The sequence below is a fragment of the Anopheles aquasalis genome, chromosome 3 (genome assembly GCF_943734665.1).
Source record: "Anopheles aquasalis chromosome 3, idAnoAquaMG_Q_19, whole genome shotgun sequence".
NCBI classification, from domain to species: Eukaryota; Metazoa; Arthropoda; class Insecta; order Diptera; family Culicidae; genus Anopheles; species Anopheles aquasalis.
In genome coordinates this window covers 36,769,064-36,789,666 of record NC_064878.1, presented here as the reverse complement: position 1 = coordinate 36,789,666, position 20,603 = coordinate 36,769,064, and the positions used below count along the sequence as shown (strand labels likewise).

The following is a 20,603-nucleotide window of genomic DNA, read 5'->3' as shown; positions in this document are numbered from 1 at the left end:
GGGAGCGACATTTTGGTTGACCGCCTCGCCTACTCTGAGTAAAAAGCATCGTTTGCAAGAAGTAAAAAGTATTGAAAATTATAAGGTACAGCTGCAAAAAGCAATCCAATGCCAAAGGATTCCTTTGAATCAATTGGAGAATCCATTTTGAATTCTGATCACAACTTTACGGATAACCCTGTACGATTAATTTTTCGTTTGGTCAAGTGGGGGCGTTTGTAAATAAAAGATCAACCACGCAAGGTACATGAAAACATTTACGGTCCTCGTTAGTAATTTTGTAGTAATTCCACCCCTTTACCTACCCTGACCGAAAAGCTATCATGTCTGAAGAAATGTAAGTAATTTGCACACATCCTGCGATGACCCGGCGGCCTATCAGAACTCGTCCTTATTTCACTCCGTGCATTTCCCCACGTTCAGTTCAGACAGCGAACAGCAAGATATACTGGAGCACAACGAAACGCTGCGGGCACTCTCTTCCGGTTTACTACAAATTTACGAACCAAAACTCAAGAAGGTGAAAGACAATCTTAAGGAACTGATGTAAGTAGGGAAGAAACGGGGCGCCGGATTTTGAGTCTGTTCCTTAAAGTCTGTTGAACTGATTTCGCAGAAACAAGCAGAACGATCTTCAAATCGCCATCGCGACTGAGAAACAATCTTACTCCAGCCAGCAGATACAGGAAGTCAACGAAATGGTAAGTACAACAGGTACAGCTGTTTTCTGGTTTAGCTTGTCTAGCACGAGCTCAACAGAAGAGTCATTCAGCTTGCTTGCTATCATACCTAACAGGCAGGCATCTCTGTGCTCTTCGTGTAATAATTATCTATGTGAAATGTGCGCGTGAAATAATTACTTGCGAAAGCAAAATCCTCAATTTTGTGATACGGCGAATATTATTTTGAAAAAATCATCTCGCGAAGTGACATTTCCGCTGTCAAGTGGGCGGCGTTAAAAGGTAAACAACAACCTCCCAAAGTGTGCTGTGTGCGATCGTCTCTATGGTTCCCGGCTAGTGGTGGATAAATCGTGAAATGCCGCTCATAATCATCACCGGATTGCCGGCCAGTGGAAAAACGGCTCGGGCCGTGGCGCTGGAGAAGTACTTCACCGACGGGGGGAAAGGACCCGTGCACATAGTTTCGGAGGCCGAATGCATTGCCCGGTCGGGGTATGGCGTGAAGGCGAGCTTCACGGATACGGGCAAAGAGAAGCAGATACGGGCCAGCCTCAAGTCGGAAGTAATGAAGCTGTTGAGTAAAACCACGCTCGTTATTCTCGATGGAACCAACTACATCAAGGGATATCGATACGAAATATTCTGTGCCAGCAAGAGCGCCCGTACGACGCAGTGTACGTTGTACTGTTCGCTAACTGCGGAACAACGGCAGCAACGAAGGGAAGCGATTATGAGCAAAACGCTCGAAGCGGGAGAGCTCGATGGTGAGACATTCGATGCACTGTGTCAGCGTTACGAAGAACCACAAGACAACAATCGTTGGGATCGTCCATTGTTCACGGTGTACGCCGATGAAGAGCCGGATCTCGCTCAAATTAGTAAGGCACTGTTTGAGCAAACTCCTCTACCACCCAATTTGGCAACCCAAAACGTATGTTAACTCAAGAATTTCGTCGTATTCCCACAGAACGTTCAACTTAACGTTTATTTATCAATTTTTTTTCTAGATGCCACTAAGTGCAACCAACTTCCTTTTCGAGCTAGATAAATGCACACAAACGATCATCGACCAGATCGCAGCGGCACGAAAGATCGGTCTCGAGGGACCGGTGGAGATACCACAGGCTGGGATGCGCGCAGAAGTGCCCTCGTCGATGAGTGTCGCGCAGCTGAATCGGCACCGGCGACAGTTTCTAAACTATGTGAAAATGCACACCAACGTTAGCTCGGACATTAGCAAAATACCAGCCATATTTGTACAGTTTCTTAATACAAATACAAACAACTCATAAATTCTTCTAATCGCTGTTTTTTATCGACTTACTTTCGATTGTACTCGATAGTTCAGACTGTACGAAACAGTTACAGTTTACTTTAATCCCTTACAGGTTCTAAAGACACGGGCATACAAGGAGAAGGTGGCGCGAATCAAAATGCAAATGCATCAAATACATCAGCGTACAAAGAATTTAAGGGTAAATATTGGCTAGTTGTATGTTTGATATACTGGTTCCCACTAACACGAGATTGTGTGTCTCTTTTGATAGGCGAAAGCACTCGAAATCCAGGAACTGAAAGTGAACCAATGCGCATCGAAACTGCAGCAGTTGCACTACGAGGAATCGCTTGTAGCCAGCAGTAAACGTACGCCAAGGAAATCTTAGTTGACTCAACAAACAGACCTCAGTTAAATGTTATACACTTCTACAAACCTACTTGATACTTTCCCTAAACAATCGAACATCGAGAGGTGCGATGAAAGAAAGCTCGTGATTCTAAGTGCTACCAAAAAAAAAGGAGGAAAAACTGCAGCTTCGTCTGTCGGTTAGATATTGTTCATCTTTCATCAATGCGATTAAAAAAAAGACGGAAGAAAACTATTATCAAGGAGGAGAATCTTATCAAATCAATCAAATAAAGCAACACAATCAAACTGGAATAGTAGTGAATGCGCTTGTTTTCACTTGGCCACACGCCCTTTTATTGAACCGAAAATTAAAAAAATTATATCGTCATATCGTCGTGCTTGGTTGGATAATATTGTTACGCTGTGGGGCTTCCTCTTCCAGCATCACAGTGTAAGAGGGATCGAAGAAAGCGGATTGGTAAATGATAAAAAACATGATGAGAAATTAACTAAAAGCCTCCTTTGGTTGATTGTTCTCGTGCAACCATTTTTCTCTAGCCGCCGTAACCCTGCAAACTGCCTCGTACGATCGGTTGATCGTCTTCCACATGTTCCAGCGCCTCCTTTGGTGCGGCGTATCCGACTCGGGGTTCTGAAAGAGCAATCAGTACGAAGAGAAGATAAGCACACGTTTGCGTTTGCTGTGGGGCTATAATTCACGCGAGGCATGCATGGCTACAGCATGCACCAGTAGCGAGTTGGTTTCATGCGAAGCAGACCAGAAAAGGGTCATAGATGTACAGACATACTAAAAACGATCAAATCAGTCAATTCATTCAAAGGGAAAGCATGAAGATTTGAGATTACAGTTACTTTAGAGATACACTTCACTTGCTATTCGGTTTTCATCAATCCGCAAGTCTGCACTTTGAAATCAAGCGCACGAGTGGTGTCTATACAGGGAGTACAGTGGACAACCGTCGAAAATAATAAACAGATAAACAAATGCTATCAGCATGATTGCTTGCCATGACTGTCGCTTAGTACAGAGAGAGATTGCTTTGTTAGAGCTTTGTGGCTTTGTAAGAAACCGACATCACCAACAATTGCGTTATTAGGGACACATACAATGTTGCTAGATACTATGTGAGTTCTTATCGCATGACAATTAAGCAATCATCATACATCTTTCATCGTTTTGCCACCTAACACTAGCAACTAAACAGCACCCATGGCTATTCAAAGCGCAACTCCGGTAAGTAGCGAATGGTTGAAGGAGGGGGACTAAGTAGAGCTACTAAAGCAAAAACCTCAATGACTAATTTTCAAAGGTATGACTAAAAGAAGAAAGAAAAAAGAAGATGAAATAAACAAGCACTCAAACAATTATCTCATTTTGTTCTACATTGAACCCACCTTAAACGGAACGCGAGCATCACCCAGTCTTCCGGTGCCAACCGGACAACGCTTTTTGTCTTTTGGCTTATTCGATTGGATAAATTCGTGTTAAATCAGTATGTTTCAAAAGGGATTCCCCTTTTAAGGGAACAGCAATAAACGATGAAAATTACTCGAACGCGACAGCAAGAGTACAAAATAGACTGGCACACTCTTCGCATATTTATTATTCAAAGAAATTAGGCAACGATGCAAACGCATCATCAATAGTGGAGCAAGATGGCGGAGCTTTAAATCTACTCTAACATACTAAGGTGAACCACCCAAAAAGAGGGAAACAAATGGCAATAATTATGATATTCCTCTTCGATACTCTCTTGTACCATGCTTTGTTTGTACGTTGCTTGTATGGGCGATCGCGTTTCGATCACAAAGTGTGTCTTTGTGGGATGTATGCGTGGTTTAAAAGGAACGAGAATGATACCGTTAAACCAATTTTGAACAAAAACAATGCACAGGCACTGTTCTGTGTGTGTTTGGCTGGTGTTTCTGTCGTATGGTGGGGTAATTAAATGCGCTTTCAGTCATAAATACGTCATTATGCCGTACAGCGAAACGCAATGGCTACAAAATTATGCATTCAATGGCACTTCATATAGTTGACCACCACCGTCACCGACGGCAGAGACGGCCGCCGACGGCGATGTCCCATTCGTGATGGGGGAGCTGCCCTTCTGTGACTGGTTGGCATCAGCGGCACCAGCGGGATGGCCACCGTTCGTAACCGCTTTCGTCTTGGCAGTTGCAAGATCCTGCTTTTGACTGTGGTCATCATCCACGGCCTCCAAGTCTTCTTGCACGGTTGAGTCGGAAAGAATGGAGTTGGTCTTTGCGAACCCATTGGCGTGTCCATCGCCCATGGTACCATGGTCCGGTCCCTCGTTAGTTGCAAGTCGGAAGTCGTTCTCCTTTCTTGCTAGCTTACCCTTTGCACCGAATCGATCTGTTAAGGCTTGCACCACGACGTGCACGACGAACAGGGCCAGGGCGGCCCATCCGAAGCTGCGGAACGTTGCACTACCACCTATATGTTCGAAAAGATGGCCAGCGAGCAAACTGCCGAGCGATACTCCGACTCCTTCGAATACCGCACCAACCAAACCCTAGACCAGGAAAAACGGAGACCAGGAATACAATTAATTCTGGGATTAACACAGTCAATGGTACAAATAGCGATCGGCGATCATCATTACCTGCATCGTGGCCTCTGTTCCCGGTGGAGCGACGATACTGGCGTACGAAGCCATGGTAGCGTAGAAAAGACCGAACGTAATGCCGTTCATAAATTCGATCGGTATCACCCACCAGGGATCGACGAGGTACGAGTAGAGTAGGAATCGTACACCGAAACCCAACAGTACCAGACTCATGGCATGGATGTGACCAATCTTCCTGAGGATCCAACCGGACAGGAAGAAGAACGGTAGCTCACCGCCGAACGTTTGAATGGACATGATGATACCTTGCAGGGTTTTAATCCACGTCGAATGCCCACAGCTAACCGTAGAGTTGATGATAAAGATTAAAATGTAGATTGAGCGGGCAAAAACGTGTTCGTGAATCATTTACTTACCCTTCCATTGCTTTCGCTAAATCTTCTAGATGCCAGAAGAGGAAATTCCAGATGAGCGCAGTGCCTAAGCCGATCATTACGCACCAGCAGAAGAACACCACAACCCGGAAGCTGGCAAATATTTGTCCAACATCCTTCAAAATGTTTGTAGACATTCTTGTTTGCGTGTGCTGTAAGACAAGTGTTGATTAGATCGGATTGCCGGTCGTCGTCGGATTGATCCGGAACCCCCCGTTACCTGTAATTTCGAGGAACAAAGAATGTCGAACCCAATCAATACGACGGTCATATAGAACACGACCGTGTAGTCTTTCGTCAGCTTCCCCTCGGAGAAGGTATCGACCAGGAATCCGGCAAACAGCGACACAGTACCCCATCCGATCGAACCCCACAGCCGTTGGTTGCCATAGAGATGTGGTTTATCGCCGAGCATCTCGAAGCAGATGGCATCGCCTACGCTGACTACGACGGCCATACCAGCCCAGCTGGCGATGAGGAAGAGAAACAGCAGCCAGAACTGATACAGTCCCGTCACCTTGCTGTCCGGGATATGTGAATTGGAGATCGCTTCCATCACGCGCTCATTGTCACAATGAACCCGACACGTGGGTCGAAAGTCGGTTGTGTTGGCGGGACAGTACAGTGGGACGGTCCGCCCATCGATTTGTCCTTCGCGTAACAAAAAGAAAAGGCACTCTTCGACCGCTTCCACGTGATTGTACGGTACAACGGCGGTCAGGTGTAGCAACTGATCGCTGGGAATGTTGCTCCCGTTGCAGTACTTCGACACGTTCCAGTGCTTGCATATCGTATCCCACATCCACGGTTCCGTGTCGCACTCCAGATAGCAGTTCATGGTGCTGTTGCCTTCGTTTTGGGTTATCTCCTCCACCAGACATTTGTCGATAGTGGTGCCATTGTCCGGGCAGTACCGAAAGTTGGAAACCCCTTCGTGGCAGTGGAATGTGACCGTCGTTTCTTGCGGAATGGCCGGGATGAACATGATGAGGAAGAATGGTATCGCGGTAAGAATCTGTGGATAAAGGAACGAGTTAAGATGCACCACCGGAACCAGAAAAGTCTCTCGCACACGGCAGTAGCATACTTGAAAGATGAGGAACAGGAGCTTCTGACGCTGGAACCGATCGGCAATGATGCCGAACAGAGGCTTCACCAGCATACCCACGATAGGCAGGACAGTGTAGATCGTTCCGACGATTACGGAGGAAAATCCCAGCTGTTTAACCAAAGTAGGCATAAATGGGACCACCGGCGCCGTTCCTAAGGAAAATTGAAAAACAGTGAAAACCGAGCAACCATTGGCATTAACCACGTGTCCGCTCGTTGCGCGATTCTCGTTCCCTAAATAGCAATCGACGGTTGGAAGATGATTTGGAAAAGCGGTTCCCTTACATAATGCTATGTTTCAATAGTTGTTATTTCCCATTAACATGTCATAAAGATTTAATTTGTTCTACTTGTAAATACCACCAAAAAAAAGTAACACGCATCGTTTGGTCCTTGGAAAACCGGTTTCGCATTCTAACTGAGATGGACCCTCGAAATCCGGTTTGTCCCTTTTTTTGGGGTGATTCGTCTCTGCTTACCTGCATTGAAGAGGAAGTAGTGTGCCTTCATAGGCAGAAGCTTCTTGTTGACCTGTAAATTCACCATCTTGCAGCTTTTGTATAACGGGCGATTTCACGATACTGGGCAATAGCGAAGTAAAGTTGGTAATTTTATCAAAAGTGCATGCCTCGGCGTAATGATATCCCGGCTCGCGATTGCCGCTGTTGTCTGCTTATGTTTCCGTGCACGCTCTGCTTCAACCATATGCTGCACAGAGAAACGAAAACTTCACTTTCCAGTCGTTTATTTTCCACCCATTCTGCTTCCACTCGATGAAATCTTACGACCTAACGGTGATAAAACACGGAAAGCAAGGAAAACATGAGATACACGAAGGGTTTCTCGCCGACTCGCGTCGACACGTTGACAGATTTTCACCGGCGCGTCGGCCTACTGTTTGTTTACGTCTTTTTCACATTCACCGATCGCTTTTGGCACGAGATCGTCGATTCGCGAGATGATACCGGCAAAGTGTTCCGCCTTCTTTCCACCAAGAAACCACCCTCACGCACTACAGAATACCCCGCTATCCAGTTATGCAATGCCCGCGCCTGTCCGCGTGAAGCCGCGTTTGTCAACCACCGCCAGCACCTGCACAGTACTGGCAATAATAATAAAGTATCCACATCTTCTCCTGATTCGAGGAACTACAATCTATACTTTAATTGCAACGAGATCATTTTTATTCTTTATCGGCAGTATCCGTTGTTCCGACTGGCTTACTGAGATTCTTTCGATTTTGTTTGCAAAGAGTGTGGATACCTTATTTTGACCAGTACTGTACCAGAAACGCACGTGATAAACGTGTGACTCGTTCTTTGAAACTATCGAACGTTAACAGGTGTTCACAGGGATTCACAAATCTCAACAGACAGCCAAAGCTTTGAAAAAAACAAAATACTTCTAGCAAAAGCAACAGCAACCGTAAAGCGTATAAGTGCGATGGATTCGCGGTTTTTTTTTATAACAACGAATACGCTTGAACGGTTAATCGCATTTTAGCACAATCTCTGTACAGCCCCATCACTCACTCTCTATCACAGCTGATAAGAAAAGACACACATTAGCAAACTCTTTCAACGACCCGTTACGATATGGTTGATTGAGGTAGCTGCCGGCGGTATGCAGATGTAGGATTCCACAGGTCTATTAGTTCAAATCAAACGATGTACAATCGCTCAATTGGCGTGGAATCCTAAAGAAGTAATTGAATGCTGCCACAGATACTCTTCACACAATTCGAATCGAACAAACGAAAGTAATTGGAATGAACCCGCAGTTCCAGCGGCGATTAATTGAATAATCAGCGACCTAGCAACGTTGAGATCACTATCCACTGCCGCCTTGTGCACGCCTAGACCCAAGATGCACGACTGACTGAACAGGGCAACGAACAGATTTTTACTGCCCGGCTTTCCAAGCAGCATAATCTCCTGCACAACACAGTCTGCGCGGCGATAACACGTGCTTATCAGCTAACCAAATGAACGCCAAGATTTGTCGTCTCTCTCCTAGGCCTGTTTTAATAGAATCGAGATTGAGGGTATGTTTGTGATAGTACAGAGCTGATAGCAAGCCGATGCATTTAGTTGCAGCATATGAAAGTGGGCGTTACGAGATGGTAAAGTACGCGAATGCCGATGCAACCCGGAGTCTAGTGCAGGACTTTCTAACCGTAGCCAATGACTCAATTGGCAAGTGTAATCGCAACCCATTAAGAGAAATTGATAACGTATACAAAAACATCACTTTGCAACGATTGACTATAGATTCATTTTTTACACTCGTTTATTTGTAATCATTTCCTGCTTCCATAAGTACTTCTATACTTATAACTACATCTTTAGTGTCCGCATCTTTGTTATATGCACTTTTTCCTTTTCTTTCCGTGTTACCGTCTTTCTATTCATATTCTCTAGTAGCTTACGCATAAAAACTAATATAAAAAATACAACATAATCCAATCACTTTCGGTTTATTGTTCGACGCGTTTTCCTTTCTTCTTGTTGAGGATTGCGCCCTTCTTTGACTTCACAGCAAATCATTTGCCAATTTCCCCGTCCTTTACTTACATAAAAAGGTTCTATAACACGCAACAAACTAAATGGGGAAGGGAAAACAAAAAGAAAAACGGAACCGCAACTTGACCTTCCAAACGTACGATACACTTACCATCTTAGCCTAGTACTCTTGCGATCCGTTCAGAATGATCGTGTAACATTTTGTTCTATTAAAACTTGTCCGAAACAGCGAATAAAATGCATAGATCCGGTAGGCACATAAAGAGAGACACAATACACAATACGATGCTGTTGTACGTTCGCATGTAGCAGTTGCTTATGCCTTTCGCGTACCATTTTGATTGACCTCTCCTATTATTGTTGCAGGCAGACGCTGTCTTAGCCGGTCTCTGGAACAATTGATATACAGAGAGGATCGATGCGTGCGATCACGTCTATGATGTGTTGTGACGATGATGATGATTAAGAAAAATGGTTACTTCAAATCACAAAACTCATACTGTTTTACTTATTGACGCCAGAGCTACACTTTTCGTTTCTATGTTCTATATTATGCAAACCTATAGTAAAAGTTAATCCCACCTATGTGCTACGAATTCTCGTACTTTCTAATTTATTCATGCACATACATACAGACACAACTACACAAACAGAAAGGCTTTGTGTGATTCTCGGCTAATAGAGAGAAAAGGGTCTGGAAGGGTTCATCAGCGCAACATATGATGATTTCATGGATGCATTCTCTTATTTACACACTTACAACACTATTCCTGTGCAATTGTTCTTTATCCTTTCGCCATAGCTCAGGCAATGCGTGCATACTTAAAAAATGGCTATTTACAAGAACGTTGTACTTTTACACCATGTAGACAAGCTATTCAATAATAATGTCTGCTTAATTTCCATTTGCTCCAATGATACCGCCGTTTCGCTATACTTCGCTACCACGCTATTGTTCCTCGTTTTTTTCCTACAATGTAACTTTATGATTCATCGTCCATTCAAGGGGTAATCCTAAAACAGATCGTCTCCTACAGTACTTCGGTGTGCCGAGAGAGTGGTTGTTTATGATCGAAAAAGGTACGCTTTTGAATTTTCTACGAAACATCAGGTATAAATAAACACCTTCTCTTCAATCGATTTTGATTAATATTTGACATCTAATGCGCATCGTCGTTTTCAGTTAATCGAATTAATATTATGCTACGTTATTCCCGTCCATTTCTAGATTCTATGTGCTTTGTTTTTTTCATATTCCTGCTTCTGGAGTTATAGGTATAAATAAGGCGTACAGTACAGGATACTCTCTCTCTCTATCTATTACTACCGGTATTTTTCGATTTTCATACTTCTGCTCCTTGCTGAGAGTTGCTTAATGTCCCATTTGTATGTGAAACGGCTTCAATATTACTATGTCCAAGTAGCATAATTCAATTATTACTTTAACACTACACATTATTCCCCCAATTGTTATTTACGGTACGCTGTTACTGGTCGAACGCTACGCGCTTCGCGATATGAATACGCAAGCTAACACGTATTCCTCTATCAAGCCGTAGGAATGTGATCCGCCGCCTGTCCAATGGGGGGAGGGTTGTTCAGGTTGTTATTGTTTCTAATCGTACAAGGCTGGCGAAGTTTCTTAAAGCAACAAAAACTGCAGCCACGGGGCGATACCTACACAACGTGGTCGCGAGCACAGTTTTTGTAAGCCTACTCTTTGGTGAGTAAACGTTTTTGTTCGTCTGAAACCATTTCTTTCGCGTTTTGCGCTTATAGTTCAAGATCGGATGAACCCAACCGTAAGATGAGTTGGATAAATAGTGCAATATGGACCTTAAAACGAACCTTTCAACCATTTTGAACAGTTGAAGTGTACGAACAAAACAAACACAAGTTTACACTAAAATTTGTACGAGATAGCGTGGTGGTTCGCTAATAATAGAACACAAAAAAGAAAATCTCATATGCAAATTCAACAAACTAAACACAACACACCGATGCATCCCATGCAGGGTTCGACCTTTGACGATAACACACGGTTCACAATGATTTCCGTTCGCTCAGTGTAAGAAAAATGAAATAATCTTTTCCAAACAGAAAGAACATTGCCATAAACTGCTTTAAACACTTTTGCATCTGTCTCTGAATGGCTCCTATTATGTATTGCATGTTTCCTAGTTGGCTTTGCCCGGTTAACACTCACATAAGACCAATGTGAGCTAGAGTTATATCAATAACGCATACCAAAAACAGACGAATTTACAAAAAAAAGAAGAAAAAAAATTTAGCTGTTACACCATGTCCACAGTACAGTACACACTTTTGAAACGTTGAGTATTGTGTTTGCCGGAACAGAAACGAGAATAGAGTTTAAATAATTAACACATATCAGTTATGGACACGAAACAGATCTTGAGATTACCGATATAAACCTGCTGATCGATTGTTGTGTTTGTGCTTTCACATGGTTTGTTTGCCATGGTGTGCCAGAGCACTGGGAAGTTGTTCCTTAGGCCGGTTGCCGTTAAAGGAACGGAGAACGGTTCATGCTGTTCATGGCATCATACGGTTTGTGCATCCCCAATGCCGGATGATAGCTCGGTTGCCCGTAAGCACTGGGCGGAGCAGTACCCGGTGGTCCCAGTAGTCCCTGATTCAGCATCATCTGGGCGCGAAGCTCCTCCTGGCGGAAGTATTGCTGATGGATCGGGTCCAGCTGATTGATGAACTGATACGGCCGGGAGCTGTGTTGCGATGCCAGGAATGGATGATACGGTGAGGCGGTGGGCGGTGGTGGATGAACGACAGATGCTGCTGCTACGGCAGCGGCCGCCGCCACCGTTCCCGGTGCTGCCGATTGCGATGTCCCTGCAGCGTTCACCACCGATAGCTTATCATCGCCCGTTGTCCCCCGTAGGCTGGGTGGTAAATGGTAGTACGGGTTCTGAGAGTTGCGATATGCGTCGTCAAGGTACGGGGCGCTGCTCGAGGTATCACTGTACAGACTACCAGGCAATCCGAGCCCTGCTGGACCGGGACCAAAATTGAAGGCACTACCCGGTACCACATTGGCCGTTTTCAGTGAGATGGCAGACGTTTCGGCACCGCTGCCGGAATGGTTACCACCTGCCCCAGCGCTGCTGTTCGCACCACCGATGTTACTAGATACGGATGATGTACCGGTACCACCGGAGGCCGATGTGTTGGCGGAAGTTGGTTTCAGCCCGGGGTAAGCTGGGAAACCATGCTGCTGGTGAGCATGTAACTGATGCGCGTGCTGTTGGTGTAGCGATTGCTGCTGCTGCTGTTGTTGTTGTTGTTGCTGTTGTTGTTGCTGCTGCTGCTGTTGCTGTTGCGCCAGAAGATCTTGTTGGTTTTGATCCTTTTTCTTGCGCGTTCGCTTTGGTTTCGCTGGTGGAGCCACCGGCACTTGTGGTTCGTTCGCCATTTTCTGTGAGGCAACGCATGCTGCGTTCATTGGTTGCTGTTGCGGTTGCTGAGGGTGATGGTAACCACCAGGTGGTCCCGATCCGTAGCCCGTATTTTGATGCTGCTCGCTACGACCGGCTGCCGCAGCGGCACTGTACGCCATTGTACTGTTAAACATTTGCTGCAGTACCGATGTCGTTGCCGCAGTGCTGACGGAAGATGAAGGATGCAGGTTCTTATTGTACATGTGAGCGGCCGGGGGCATACTTTTATCGTAATATCCGCCCGACGACGATGGGTTACCGACTGTACCCGGGGGGCCTAATAACCGATCGTCCGGGTTATAGAGTGACGAAAGTGAGCTCAAATTACGGATGGATGAATCCATTAGCCCGGCGGCTGAGCTGGTTGCGGTTGAGCTGTACGGTTTGTAACCTGTGCTACTGTTACTGAGATCCATGTTGTTGTTGACAGGTTGCTGCTGATGGCCGTGTAGACTACCGTGTGGTTGTTGCGGGCTACGTTGATCGTACCGTGGCAACAATAAATCAGAAGAGCCAGCCACCTTACTACCAGCCGTTCCGCCTCCTTGTGGCCCCGTCGTTGGTCCTGTGGGACCGCCAGATTGCAGATTGTACACACTACCAGCGCCGCTATTCTGTTGGTGTTGTTCGTGCGCTTTATTCATGTTGTTCCCATGGTGATCATAACCGGAAGATCCGCCACTCGACGGTACGGCGCCATGATTGGTGGTTCCGAATCCACGCGGGAAGCTCATCGTTGCAGCGCGATTAAACATATCGAATGCTTTCGATTTGCTAATCGAAGCATCCATCGGTGCCCCGTAACTCACATGGTGAGCATCGAACGGTTGTTGCTTTCCATCGCCGCCACCTCCTCCGATGGATTTGCTGTTCTGTTTGCCACCACCCGCGGCGGTTGCTTCCATGTTCATAGGAACATCCTGTTGTTTAGTCACGCTGTTGTTGCTTCCACCCGTCGATGATTCGGGCTCACTGTACCCAAGATTAATCATTTCCGGTCCTTTCGATGGTTGTTGTTGTTGGTGATGCTGATGATGCGGTTGGTGCTGCTGCTGGTGCTGCTGCGGATGTGAATGTTGAGGATGATGATGTGGTGCCGAATGGTGCTGATGATGGTGCTGATCAAGGGTCGAGCCACCTGCAGCTGCAGACGATGAAGCAGCTGAAGCCGAGTTTAGGTCGTACGGTCGGCCGTAAGTGGAAGCGTAAGGATTGCTTTGACCACCCATCAGTAAACTACCCAGCTGGCTTTGCTGCGACTGCTGCCCAACCGTCGACAGACCGTGATGCGCATGATGCTGTGCCTGATGATGATGCGTTTGTTGCGATGGATGTTGTTGATTCTGCTGCTGTTGTTGTTGCTGTTGCTGTTGCTGCTGCTGCTGTTGTTGTTGATGCAACTGCTGTGATTGTTGCTGTTGTGTGTGAGCGTGAGCCGGAGAGGGATGCTGATGGATGTTATGGTGAGCTTGCTGTGGTTGTTGAGAAGATGATGAAGACGTCGTTGGCATGTGAGCAGGTGCCGGTGGCATTGACAACGCGTTGCTTTCCGGACCGGACTCGCTCCCGGTTCCCGGATGATACGGATTGTATTGATTTTGATGGCCCCACGGGCTTGCGGAAGACTGATGTTGACCAACAAGCTGCGTTGCAGAAGCCGACGCTTGCTGCGACGGAACCGTTGCCAAGTTTTGTGCTACAGCATTCGATTGCGAATGGGCGGCTGTGGAGTCAGGAGGCAGTATCACACCAGCTGCAGCCGCCGCCTGCTGAGGCGTGATGATGGGAGGTGCCAGCTTGATCGTGCTCTGCGTGCCCGCACTATTCGCAATTGCTGACGGCTGAGGCGGCTTTGGAGACATCGGTTGGAATGGTGACAGTTGGCCTTGGGAGTAGGGTGAGTTGGGATCCTGCTGCGAATAGGGTGAACTTTGGTTCGACTGAGAAAATGGCGAGTTGGGACTCTGGTGTAGCGGTGTGTTTGGTTTGGATTTGGGCGGACCACCGGTGGCAGCTGGATTAACTCCCGACTGGTTATTGCTGACTGTTGCACTGTGATAAGGCGAGTGGCCGGCCTGTACCGAACTACTGCTGCTGTACGGTGAATGTCCTCCTCCCAGCTGCCCGCTCTGCCCGGCGGGGCTGTGGGGTATCGTTGTGGGATTAGGAGTGACAGAACTCGTACTGTAAGGCGAAAGTGCTCCCCCGGAGGAAGCCGGTGAGGCCAATGGCTGCTGCTGCTGTTGCGGTTGCTGCTGATGCCCATAGGGAGAGGCGGCCTGTGATGGCTGCGGATAACAGGAAGGCGAATTCGGTTGCTGTTGGTACGGCGAGGAGGCCGGATTGTGATATGGAGAGTTGGGATTTGTACTGGGGCTCATTGAAGAGTTGTAATCGGACTCCTGCGAGGCCGGTTGTTTGTACTGATCGTAGAAATCCACCGGAGACTTCATGTCCTTTCCGTAGCCCTTGAAAGTATCTGCTACCGTCGTGTTACCTGCCGCGGTACTGCCATTCCCAGGTCCACCACCAGCACCAGCTCCGGTTATGCTTCCACCAGTAGGCGGTGCATTCGTGCTTGAGTTGTTCCCGGTTACAGCACCAGCGGTCGTAGAAGAACTGGTGTTTGCTCCGTAACCGGTGTAGCTGCCATACATGGAACCACTGCCAGTGATATTCGCCGCCGTTCCAGCAGTATTGGCCGTGTAGAGATGCTGCGAATACTGTGGATAGGGCGATGGCAGATCACGCGGGCTGCAACTTTTCTCAGGGCTGCTCTTTTGCGTCGTATCTTGATAGAAGCCAACTTTGATCGCACCATTCATGGGATGGTAGGGGCTCTTTTGCGATTCATCCAACTTTGGTGAAGTCATGATCGGCGAGGCACCGATCGGACTTGGGTACGGTGCTGGATAACCTCCAATCCGTTCATCGATACCGATCCGCGGACTGTCCGGATCCTGGCTGTACGAGGACCGTTCACTCACCGTACTACCGGTGCTGGCCTTACGCTGACGAGGTGGCGCCGGAAGAATCGGATAGTTGGGACTTTCCAAACTGTGCGACACTCCGGACCCTGCTGCGGCTCCGGATCCTCCGCCTAAAGACGATTCCGACGAAGGCGGTGTGTGATCGTGAGCTCCACCACCTTTACCACCCCCCTTCTCACTTGCCGGTGATCCTTTACCCGTTTCTTCGGTATCATCTGGCTTTTTCGGTTTCTTGGGCGCTCCAAATGCCTTGAACCAGGCACTTAAATTTGGCGTTGCAGCCGGTTTGTCCGTTGATCCTTTGGCACCACCATCCTTGCCCTCCTCTAGTGACGACGACGCCGATGATGAGGTTTTTGCATTTGGCACACTTTCCTTCTTGCCCGATTGATCACCATGATCTTTGCTCATCTTCCCACTATCCATCGCACCCGTTCCGCTTTTCTCCTCCGACTCTTTGTCCCTCGGGCTGGCTTCAACCGTCGTGGCAGTTGTTCCTAACGATAGCTTACTAGCGGACGACGAAGAATTGATCGCGGAAGAATCCTTCTTATCGTGATCCTTCTCCTCGTCACCCTTCAGCTTGTGATTAATGGCATCGCTTCGCTTCTTCTCCCCGCTATCCTCCCCGATCCGGCGATCGTCATCATCATCGTCGTCCTTCACGTCATCGGCAAAGTTGTGCTGCTGTACGATACCGAACCCTTCCGTATTGAGGACCGTCCCTAGGCTAAGCTTCGGTTTCGATTCATCGGTCTGTACGATCAGAGCATTTTTCACCTCCTTGAACTTACCGAGCGGACCACTAGCGCTGCCAGTACCGCCGGCTCCAATGGCACCACCGGATCCACTCGCACTACCACCAGCAGCACCGAGCGCGAACAGTTCGTCCGGTTTGTTCAGATTCTGAATCGTCCCAATTAGGTTTCCCTTGGTTTTGCCCGGCTGCAAACGATCAATGGTTCGGTGAAGATCACGTTTGCGGCCACCAAGTTGCGACAGTTTCTCCTTCAGCGTTTTACGTTTCGGTTCCTTCGGTTCCTTCTTCTGCGAGTGCGGAGGTATGATCGGTGGTGGACCGAGGATCGTATGCTGGCTACTGCTACTGCTGGATCCGGTGTTTTTGGCGATCGTAGGGGCAGCAGAAGAGGAGTTTTCCTTCAACGATGTTTCACCGGCGTTGCTTGTCGATTGGGACAAAGGTACGCTTTCCTTCGATCGTTCCGTGTTTGTTGCTTTTCCCGGCAGTGGTGCCTTCGGTAAGAATGCGGTTGGTGGAGCGGCCATAGCGGCAAGACCGGGACTGGCACCACGAAGAGGACTCGCTGTTGTGCTCGACATACGCTTCTCGCTCGGTTCACTCACCGTCGTAGCCGCGGGCGGTAGCTGGGCAAGTGGTATCGGTTTCCGGAAATCGGCCGCTTCGATCTTAACCGGAACAGGATCGAAATCATCCATGATGTAGCGTGAGGGAGAGTTACTGGCCGAGCTGTACTCTGTAAAACGTGGCGTATTTTCGAGCCATTTGTTAATGTCTTTCAGTGTTTGTTCCGTTTCCAGCTCCAGCTCCTCCATGTTGGCTCCACCGGGCACTGGGGCGTTGGAGCCTTTTTGGAGCGTTGCTCCTGCCTGTCCCTTAAACGTTGCTGGAGACCTTGCAGGTGATTTCGTGCTCACTTTCGGCTGTTTCGGGGTCGACGATGATCCTCCTCCTCCAACCGCTGCTGTTGATCGTTTTTGGCCCGCACTACGTTTATCACTCTCTGAGCGGGTGGATTCGGCCGCAGTCGCACTGTTGGTCTGTGCAGCACCGACGTCATCCACGAACTCGTACTCGCTGCTACGATCCACCTTTTTGGAATCTCCAAACGGACGCTTTCTATCTTGGGCAGCGTTTGGAGCAGTAGGCACGCTAAATTCCGCCGATTTGTCCCGTTTCTTTTTTCCCTTGGCGGTTGCAGGCATCGCTTTGTTCGGTGTGCGACCAACCTCACCACCACCAACCGTCGGTTTTTCATTCTCCTGATCTTGCTGATGCTGCTGCTGGTGACGTTTCTTGGGATGCTTGCTCACGGTAGCTGGTTGTTCGGGCACGTTTAACCGCTGTTGCTGCTGCTGTTGCTGCTCTTGCTGTGGTTGTTTCTGATGCCCACGGTTCGACGCTTTCTGTTTCCCTGTCTTTTTGCCACCAGTGCCGCCGTTGCCACCTGCGGTTGCGGCGCTCTCTTTCACTTTGGCTTTGGTTTGTTTGGCCTTTGCTTTACTTTCGGCAGCAGCAGCCGCCGCCGCCGCAGCTCGATTACGGCGCTCTTTGATGAGATCAAACTTGTCTTTAATATCGGGCGTTATAGGCCGATCGAAGGAGCCTTTGCGTGCGTCACCACCAACCGACTGGTCGTCCTCGTCGGAATAGTACGAAGCAACCGGACTAGGCGATCGTGAAACCGTTCCTGATCGTGATCGCCGGTGGTCTAGTGTAGGGGTTGAGGCGCGTCCGCGGGCCTCTTTGCTTGCCTGTTGCTTTACACCACCTTTGGCGCCACCTCTGCTATTCTCTGCATCGGTTGCCTTGCTGTGCTGTCGAGATGGACGATCTTCAAACGGTGCATCGTCTTCCGCTTCATCATCTTCAGCACCACTGGATGCTGGGGCTCGGTGTTGTTCGTTGGCGGCAGCGGCAGCAGCAGCAGCAGCAGCAGCAGCAGAACCTTTAGACTTTTTCTTTTCCCGACTTGTTTTGTCCTTTTTGTGAGATTTTTTGTCTTTTCCCTTCTGTTTGCCCTTGCTTGCCTTCTTGCTTCCATCCCGTTGATGTCCCGAACGATTATGATCCTCATCATCGTCATCGTCGTCATCGCCGACGATCGTCTTTTGTTTGGAGGCTTTCGCTTTCTTGTTCTTTGATTTTTCTGATTTTTTAGAACGAGACTTAGCGGCACCACCACCACCACCACCACTATCATCAGTTAGCTGCCCATCATCGTCCTGCTCCTCAACGGATGTGTTCTGTTGGCGTTTGTGTGATTCTGGTTTGCGACTGGCTTGGTAGTCCTCGTCATCGCTATCCACGGCCGTTGAATTCGGAACCATTGGTTTCTCTTCTTCAACCTCTTCCCCATCGTCGCTCTCGTGTTCGACTAAAACCTTCGCTTTACTAGTAGCACTCTGCTGCTGCTTTTGTTTAGGCTTACTTTTCGATGGCGATACGCTCTTCTTCGATTTTTTGTCCACCGCAGTACGGTCCGCCGTTACAGACTTGCCCTCCTTGGCGCCTTTTTTGTCATGTTTCGGAGTGTGTTCTGAGCCAGTGGCCGATTCCTTTTTCACTTTTGTCTTTTTCTTCGATTTAGATGCTTTCGCTGGCTCACCGCTGCTGGTGCGTTGCTGTTTTGGCGTTAGACTCTCACCTCGGTTACTGGACGCCGAAGGTGATCGTACTGTTGGTGTCAACGGGCGGCTCGGTGAACGGGACAACGATCGTTCGGGAGGGGAAAACGGTTCTGGCTTCGATTTCACTGCCTTACCACTGGAAGCGTTGGAGTTGCTGACAGAAGCTGGTGCCGGACCGGACGGTAAAGCAGGTGCTTTGCCTTTCTTCTCATCTTTCTTCGACTTTGCAATGCTTTTCTTCTTTTCCTTCTCCTGGCGCTGCAGTGCCTTGATGGCGGCCTTTTTCTTGCTCTCGTACACTGGATAATCTTCTTCTTGTTCCACCTCCCTGCTCGATCGTCGGTCAATGCCCGCAATGGGTTGCACCGGTGCCGTGCACGTTGTTACCGGTAGTACTTTGGTATCCTCACGATCTTCACCAGTCGTCGTTTGATCGGTGCGCTCTCGCTTCACTTTCTTACCGGCACTACGATCCGAACGCTCCTTTTTAAAACGTTTACGATCGGGCCCATCGTCCCAATCTTCATCCTCTTCTTCATCGTCCTCCTTCTCCTCTTTACTACCAGCACCTCCACCACGCTTCACGACCGTGCTTTTCTCGTGATCTTCCACCATCTCCGTATCACTGCGATCGTCACTTGATTCCGATTTGATTTTTCTACTTTTTGCCGCCTTACCACCACTCACTTTCTCCTTTTCTTTATGCTTTCGCTTCAAGTTTTTGCCACCGTGAGTCGCACCACTTTTACCCTTTTCCGGAGGATCCGGATCGGGATCGAGATCCGTATTGTCCACCATTGGTTCCGGTTGTTTTGCTGATTTTTGCTTTTTCGCACTGTTTGTCACTGGGCTGCGCTTCACTTCTTTTTGTTCCGCGACACCGTTACTACTGATACTGCTCCTCTTCACTGGTTTTGCTTTTCCGTCCTTGTTCCGGCCACTACTACCACTACTACTGCTTGCTGCCGGGTGTTTCGTGGCCGTAGTTTCGGGTGTCACGCCACTACCACCTCTTCCCGTTACACTTCCACCACTGGCGCTGGCACTTTTCTTCGTCTTCTCCTTCACTGTACTGCTGCTACCGTCGCTGGCGCCATCGGCATCGCCCTTGGAACTGGTCTTGCTGTCAGCTGGCGCTGAGGCTTTGGTACTGTGGTGATATGAGGATCCTTTCTCCTTCACCGTCGATGTACTAGAACGGCACATTTCAGGATACTCGTTGCCCATCATCTCCTCATCGGATGACATTTCGACAAAGTACTTCTTGCGCGCCCGCTCGAAGGCTATCTGTAGATTGTTCACCATCTCCGTGTACTCTGTGGGTGAAAAGGAATCAAGAAACGCTTGGTAAATGCTGCTCTTCGTTTGGTTTACTTAACGTTGATCCGTTTCCTACCGTTCGCCTGACCGTTGTACAGCCGGCAGTTGTTGACGATGAGTCTGAAGTCATGCTGAAAGTCTCCGAACATGGCGTACTCCCCGTTATCCAGCTTTTCTTCCATCTTTTGTAGATCCATCGGTCTGGAGCATCAGGAGAGAGCAGATCCATTAGTAAAGCAAACCATCGAACTGGCCCACGCGTACCCTCATCTTACCTTCGTATGATGGAATAGTAACGGGGCGCTATATCTTCATCCACCGGATCCATGAACGGCCAGGCATCGTCGTGATTTTTTATGCTTTCCAGCACCTTATGCATACCGATCTGTAGTACTTCGTCCGTTTCCGTAAAACTAAAAGACGACGATATGAGAGC

At 48.1% G+C, this 20,603-nt stretch overlaps 4 protein-coding genes across 15 annotated transcripts in view; 2 read left to right on the top strand and 2 right to left on the bottom strand.

Annotated features, from left to right (window-relative positions):
- Positions 1-209: 209 nt before the first annotated feature.
- Positions 210-2,626, top strand: LOC126574152 (biogenesis of lysosome-related organelles complex 1 subunit 6). The gene is made up of 5 exons (XM_050234172.1): positions 210-337; positions 424-546; positions 617-701; positions 2,072-2,158; positions 2,231-2,626. Exons 1-5 carry the CDS (start codon positions 324-326, stop codon positions 2,345-2,347), a joined length of 426 nt encoding a protein of 141 aa, XP_050090129.1. The 5' UTR covers positions 210-323; the 3' UTR covers positions 2,348-2,626.
- On the top strand, positions 820-2,039 carry LOC126574144 (protein KTI12 homolog). Its single transcript, XM_050234162.1, has 2 exons — positions 820-1,614; positions 1,691-2,039. Exons 1-2 carry the CDS (start codon positions 1,039-1,041, stop codon positions 1,973-1,975), a joined length of 861 nt encoding a protein of 286 aa, XP_050090119.1. The 5' UTR covers positions 820-1,038; the 3' UTR covers positions 1,976-2,039.
- Positions 2,618-8,364, bottom strand: LOC126574139 (major facilitator superfamily domain-containing protein 6). 8 transcript variants are annotated; one of them, XM_050234152.1, is made up of 8 exons: positions 8,002-8,343; positions 6,949-7,257; positions 6,447-6,622; positions 5,580-6,374; positions 5,342-5,511; positions 4,962-5,265; positions 4,694-4,871; positions 2,618-2,962 (listed from the first exon to the last, which is right to left on the bottom strand). In XM_050234152.1, the coding sequence occupies exons 2-8, from the start codon at positions 7,013-7,015 to the stop codon at positions 2,865-2,867; spliced, it is 1,788 nt and encodes a 595-aa protein (XP_050090109.1). In that variant the 5' UTR covers positions 7,016-7,257; positions 8,002-8,343; the 3' UTR covers positions 2,618-2,864. The 8 variants fall into 8 exon arrangements, with proteins under 8 accessions (XP_050090109.1, XP_050090104.1, XP_050090102.1 ...); XM_050234147.1 differs by lacking the exon at positions 2,618-2,962 and having other exon boundaries at positions 3,878-4,871; positions 8,282-8,364; XM_050234145.1 differs by lacking the exon at positions 2,618-2,962 and having other exon boundaries at positions 3,878-4,871; positions 8,002-8,347.
- A 1,151-nt stretch (positions 8,365-9,515) lies between these two features.
- Positions 9,516-20,603, bottom strand: part of LOC126574133 (serine/arginine repetitive matrix protein 2-like) — a 16,060-nt gene continuing 4,972 nt past the window's right edge. For 4 of the 5 annotated variants that reach the window (XM_050234125.1, XM_050234123.1, XM_050234127.1 and 1 more), the window contains exons 9-11: positions 20,443-20,603; positions 20,244-20,368; positions 9,516-20,163 (exon numbers count right to left, since the gene is read on the bottom strand). The exon at positions 20,443-20,603 is cut by the window's right edge and continues 25 nt beyond it. In XM_050234125.1, the coding sequence (XP_050090082.1) occupies positions 11,519-20,163; positions 20,244-20,368; positions 20,443-20,603 (8,931 nt within the window). In that variant the 3' untranslated portion in view covers positions 9,516-11,518. The remainder of the gene's footprint in view (positions 20,164-20,243; positions 20,369-20,442) is intronic. The other variant, XM_050234128.1, reaches the window with a different exon arrangement.